This window comes from Cervus elaphus, chromosome 1, assembly GCF_910594005.1.
Source record: "Cervus elaphus chromosome 1, mCerEla1.1, whole genome shotgun sequence".
NCBI classification, from domain to species: domain Eukaryota; kingdom Metazoa; phylum Chordata; class Mammalia; order Artiodactyla; family Cervidae; genus Cervus; species Cervus elaphus.
In genome coordinates this window covers 64,100,549-64,107,090 of record NC_057815.1, presented here as the reverse complement: position 1 = coordinate 64,107,090, position 6,542 = coordinate 64,100,549, and the positions used below count along the sequence as shown (strand labels likewise).

At 39.4% G+C, this 6,542-nt stretch overlaps 1 protein-coding gene across 1 annotated transcript; it reads left to right on the top strand.

Moving 5' to 3' along the window:
* The first annotated feature begins 2,706 nt into the window (after window positions 1-2,706).
* Window positions 2,707-3,630, top strand: LOC122702322 (olfactory receptor 51H1-like). Its single transcript, XM_043916040.1, has one exon. The coding sequence runs from the start codon at window positions 2,707-2,709 to the stop codon at window positions 3,628-3,630; it is 924 nt and encodes a 307-aa protein (XP_043771975.1).
* Window positions 3,631-6,542: the final 2,912 nt, after the last annotated feature.

Sequence of the window (6,542 nt, the reverse complement as noted above, 5' to 3'; positions counted from 1 at the left end):
TGCTTAACAAAATGCCCAATTTCCCCAGTGAATACTCTTAACTATCCCACTCATTTTTAAAAGGTGAGGAATAAATCACAGAGATTCTTAAGTAACTTGTCTAAGGAAATAGAACCATGATTCAAACCCAGGTGGTCTCTCTCCAGAATCTTCAGTTTTAGTGGTATTTTCCTATTTAATTTCAAAAAAAAAAAAAAAAAAAAAAAGAGAGAGAGAGAGAGACAAGACAGAGAGATAGGTAAAGAGAGGCAGAGGTTATGCAGTTTGAAAGACTCAAATCCACTTGGAGCTAAGATTTGGCAAGAGGTCAGCTAGAATGTTGGTATTCTCTAAATTTGTAGTCTGCCTCACTAATTTTCAAATTTCAATAAAATTTTCTGGAATGATGAAAATGTTCTACATCTGTTCTTTCCAAATACAGTAGTCACTGGCAACATGTAGCTACTGAATACTTGAAACACAGCGAGGGCAACTAAGGTACTGATGATGTAATTAGCTTAATTAATATAAAGATAAATGGGCACAGATATCTAGTGGCTACCAGAGTGGACAGTGCAGCACTAAGCTATCGACTCTCAAGAAACTTGGAGCAACTCTTCCCTGTCTGCATTTATTCCCAAGCATCCAGAGTTTTCTGCCCTTTGTGTCCAACCCTGGATTTTGTCCAGTGACTTTGCTTTTTCTGTGACTCAAGCTTCTGTTCCCTTTTCTTTAACATGGATCCTGAGATGGGCTTCAATAATGTGTGAATTCACTTAATTTTTATGAAGAATTTTGCTTGTATTCATGTATGTGTATATGAGAACACTTTTATTTGAGAAACTCATTATGAGATGCTCAATAAGGGTCATAACACATGGTTAAGAGCCATTATAGCACTGTTCTTCCTTCAATCCTGAATTCTTATCATTTGTGGCTAGACTGACCCCCCAAAAGTGATATCTCAGCTTGGATACATCTTCCTAAAGATAACAAGTAATTGAAATAGAAGATATTTAATTGTATGACACCAAGATTTTAATACAGATCTTTGTTACTGCAACTGTTAGCCACTAACATCTAGAATGATTGAGAAGTCCATCTAGATCTTACTCAGAATTACAATAGGAAATAGAGCTGCTGGAAACAAGATTACTAAAGTAGCTGAACAGTAGTGGGAATGCATAGAATGAGAGATCTCTATTCCAGAACAGGGAAACTAAGTCCAACTGTGTTCTCAACACCAAGGCCAATGACTTCATCAATCTGAGTAATGTTTGAACCTGTCTTTTGGGAGATTCTCCAGAGATGGATTTCACCTGACTGGATCAGTTGTTAGTTGTAAAACTCATTGTAAGGTCTGTCTGGCATTCTGTTCTTTCAGGTGTAACACAGAAATAGATTTCAGAGTTCCTTTCTGGGTATACCTTAGGACAGAGAAGTCTAATTTCCATGAAGAAAAAGGACAGGGTCTGAGTAAATGAGACTGAATGGGAAAATTGGGAATATTTGTGAAAAGGGGTTAAAGCAACTCTTCTCTGGCTCCTCTGGATACTAGTTTTCTTCTTCTCCCACAACAAATTACCATGAATGTAGTGACTCAACATATATATATACACATATATGTATATATATATATATATATATATATATATATATATATTATCTTACAGTTCTGCATGTCAGAAGAACAACACGGTTTTCACTGGGCTAAAACCAAGGTGTCACCAAGTCTGCATTCCTTTCAAAGGACTCCAGGGAAAATTCTACTCCCTTGCCTTTTCCAGCATCTAGGGGCTACTCACATTCCTTGGCTCTTGGTCACCCTCCTTCATCCTCACAAGTCCTGCTGAGTCTTTCTCAAGCTGTTGTCTCTGGTTTTCTACAGTTGGGAAATTTGCTTAACTTTTGAGGACTCATATGATCAGATTTGACCTATCTGGGTAATCCAGGATAAACTTCCATCTGAAGTCCTTAACTTTAATAACATCTTCAAAGTTTCTTTTGCCATGCAAGTCACTATATTCACAGGTTTCAAGAATTAGGAGGTGAACATCCTTAGAGATTATTATTCTATCATAGTGGGTCCTTATAAAATTCCTTGGAAAGCCAAGTAATTTCTTCCTTCATCACCTGATGTAATCTAGGGTCCTTTTAGTACCCATACACTACTAGGAATGCAGATAGTCAGAAGTTTAGTCCTTGAAGACTAAACTTTTTCTGTCACATATCATGCAAGTGCAAAACTTGAGTCTCAATGATGATTTTGTCTAAATCACAACAATTTAAGATCATAATTAAGATACATACAGGTCTTCATATATGTGTTCATGAACAGTCCTTATGTCTTGCTTGTGCCTGATAATATTTCTTTTCTGGTTATTTGCATCATTTTTTATGGCCCAGTTAAATGTACAATAGCATTTTTTCCTTAGGAAGGAGGCAAGCAACGACTACATATTTCTAGGTGAATTGTATTGCAATTAGCTTAGGTGTAGATTAAAGTTTTTTGTTGTTGTTCTCCTAGATATTTTAGCATATGGTGGTCAGTAATAGAGTTGCTTCATGGGGGTGGGGATATCAGTTTCTGTATAACTCTGCGAACATGAAATATTTGTCACTGCCTCTCATGGCTACCATCTCAAAACTTGCTGTCAGTGATTCTAATTGAAGCTGATTGGCTTAATGAGTTCTTCTCTTTTTGCCTAGTCAAAGCTTTGATCCACAATGCTGTCATTCAACCAAACTATTAATAACCGTCAGATCTTCATCCTTACTGGGATTCCAGGAATGCCAGAGAAGGACTTCTGGTTGGCCCTGTCCCTCTGTCTTCTTTACAGTTTCACATCCCTGGGTAATGTCACCATCCTAGCTGTCATCAAAGTTGAACAACACCTCCATGAGCCCATGTATTATTTTGTGGCAATGCTACTTGCCACTGACCTCAGCCTTTCATTGTCTTCCATACCCACCACGATCAGTGTTCACTGGCTCAGCTGGTGCTCAGTAACCCTTGATGTCTGCATCACTCAAGTGTTCTTCATCCACACCTTAGGGGGAGTGGAGTCAGGTGTTCTGGCGGCCATGGCCTCTGATCGCTTTATGGCTTTTTGCTTTCCTTTGCACTACACTACCATTCTCACTCATGGACTCATCGGCAGGATTGGAGCAGCAGTCCTGCTGCGGAGTGTGGGGACTGTGCTTCCTGTGCCTTTCCTCATCAAAAGGTTACCTTTCTGCCACTCCAACACCCTCTCCCACGCGCACTGCCTCCATCAGGATGCCATGAGGCTTGCCTGTGCTGACACCCGTGTCAACAGCATCTACGGCCTCCTGGCGGTGATCTTCATCATTGTGCTAGATGCCTTGATCTTCTTGGCCTCTTACTTTCTAATCTTCCAGGCAGTATTGGGCATTGCTTCCTGGGAAGAGAGACTCAAGGCTCTCAATACCTGCCTCTCTCATATCTGTGCCATGCTGCTCTTCTATGTACCTCTCACTGGCATGACTGGGAGTCACTGCTTTGGGAGGCATTTGTCCCCTGTAGTATACAGGGTCATGGCCGGTACCTACCTGTCACTGCCTTCTGTGCTCAGTCTGACTGTATACAGTGTTAGGACCAAGCAGATCCATCAGTGGATTCCCCAGTGAAGTGTTCCCTGGGGACAGGGTGGGCTCTTAGGACTTCTGTGCAAACACAGTCGAGTCAGAGAAGAGGATCAAGTACAGCACTGTCCAATAGGAATTCCTGCACTGATATTAGATGTTCTAAATCTCTGTTGTTAATATAGTAACCACTAGCCACACATGGCTATTGAGCACCTGAAACTTAGCTTGTGCAACCGAGGAACTGAATTTTTTAATTATATTCAATTCTAATAAATTGAAATGAAGATTTAAATAGTTGCATGTGGTGAGAAGCATCTAATAGGTTTTTATATGCCATTGCATAATAGTTTTGATGAAAGCAAAAATTTAACTTGATACAAATATGAACGTTTCTTTCTCAAAATGGTGTATAGCAACTTTTCAATATTTATATACAATAAAATTTACTGGTTCTGGCATATAGTCCTGTTAAGTTTTCACAGATGCATAGTCATGCAACCACCACTGACACCTAGATACAGAAAAATTATATCACTCTCTCAAATTACCACATGCTGCCCCTTTTGTCAACCCCTCTATCCATGCCCGACCCTGACAAGCTCTAATTTGTTTCCATGCATATAATTCTTGTTTTCCCAGAATGCCATGGCCCACATAATCTTCCATGTCTGGCTTCATAGTGTAATGCATTTGAGATTCACTCATGTTGTTGCCAAAAAAGGTCCGTCTAGTCAAGGCTATGGTTTAGCCAGTGGTCATGTATGGATGTGAGAGTTGGACTGTGAAGAAAGCTGACCACCAAAGAATTGATGCTTTTGAACTGTGGTATTGGAGAAGACTCTTGAGAGCCCCTTGGACTGCAAGGAGATCCAACCAATCCATCCTAAAGGAGATCAGTCTTTGGTGTTCATTGGAAGGACTGATGCTGAAGCTAAAACTCCAATACTTTGGCCACCTCATGTGAAGAGTTGACTCATTTGAAAAGACCCTGATGCTGGGAAAGATTGAGGGCAGGAGGAGAAGGGGATGACAGAGGATGAGATGGTTGGATGGCATCACTGACTCAATGGACATGAGTTTGAGTAAACTCTGGGAGTTGGTGATGGACAGGGAGGCCTGGCATGCTGAGATTCATGGGGCTGCAAAGAGTCAGACACGACTGAGCGACTGAACTGAACTGAACTGAACATGTTGTTGTGGGTCTTTGTAGTTTATTTCTCTTTATTGCTGACTAGTATTCCATTGCATGCCAATCTTTAACAACTTATTTAAGAAAAATTCTCAGATTGTTTTTGCTCCATTGTAATCATGCTGACATACATTGTTGAATATAGGATATGTCTTCTTTTGTCTTTAGTGTTTATTTATATGTTCTATAAATATGTTTCATAAAAATAGTGTAGGCATATATAATGGGTTGGAAGCAGGAGAGAAATATATTAAAAATAAAATAGCAAGTATAAAGTATGATGAATTCGGTGAGCTAGAATAATAGGGAACTCTGTATAAATTTTTGATATAAATTTCAACTTTATTTCTGTCCAGAAGACTTTTCAGACATGCCCTTTATTATGTTAGAGTTTCTCACAATATATATGCTCTAATTACCTAATAGCATTGTGTCCCTGCTAGTCTACATACTTCATAAGAACCATACCATAAGAGACCCTTTTTATACTACATCTGTCTATCTCAAGTATGTACTTAATATAGTTCATAAGATATGCCCTTTGTGAATTAATGAATGAGTGAAAACTCTATTTTACCAAGATTGATTTCATGCTGCCTAACTTCTCTGTCTCATTTAATTTTAGTAAGTCTCATTTGAAATTTCCAGAGTCACTCATTTTTGCTGAGAAGAGCCAGTGGGAAAGGATGGTATTTACATATAAATCTAAACATTACTTGCTGTATAAAAAGTTTATGCTATAGCTTAATCTCTCTAGATATACATTGGGATAGGTATCCCTATCTTTGCCCAGTGTGTCTGGCTACGATATAATGAGACATGGTTGGAAAAATCTTTCAAGAAGGATAAAAAGTCAAGGATTATTAGATACAGTGCACATATGCTCAGTCGCTTCAGTTGTGTCTGACTCTTAGGGACCCTATGGACTGTAGCCCACCAGCCCCCACCGTCCATGGAATTGTCCAGGCAAGAAGTGGGTTGCCAAGCCCTCCTCCAGGGCATCTTCCTGACCCATGGATTGAACCCGTGTCTCTTAAGTCTCCTACATTGGCAGGTGGGTTCTTTACCACTATCATCACCTGGGAAGCACATTAGATACGGTAAGAATTACTAATCTACTGGCTACTATGGAGAGACAGATTCTTGTCAAAATGAGGCTAAAATGAGCTATAAGCACATAGTTGAGAATCAAGCAATCTATAGAATGGATAGATTGAGAACCATGTATTACAATCACATTTTCTGAAACATCAGTGCAAGCGGTTGACCAGAGAAGGCAGTATAGCATATTGTTTAAGATTAACAGCTTTAAAGTAAGATAGACATGGGTGAATACCAGTTCTGTAACTAGCTAACTTTTACAGTTATTCAAAACCTCTTTGAGTTTCAATATCCTCAACTGTGGAATAATGGAGAATAATACTTAACCTATGAGCAAGATAATAAATAAATACAACAGTGTGTTTCAAGGGTTAGTGCGTGATTTTTGGCAAGTGTTATGAGCTCATCAAACACTAGTTTAATTATGCTTAGAAGGGTAGGTGGGCTGCAGATGTGATTCAGTTAATAAGATGGCTTCTTACAAAGGGATCCTGAGTAAGAGGAGGAATATAGGAATGACAAGGAGGACAACAAGATTTGTTAGAGTACATATTGGAGCTGAGAACATAGGGATGACTCTCTGCACTCTCCTGAGCCTGCTCTGACATCAGGGAGCATCCCGGGCTAAGAATCTGTAGCCTAAGGCAGGGTGAAGAGGAATGGT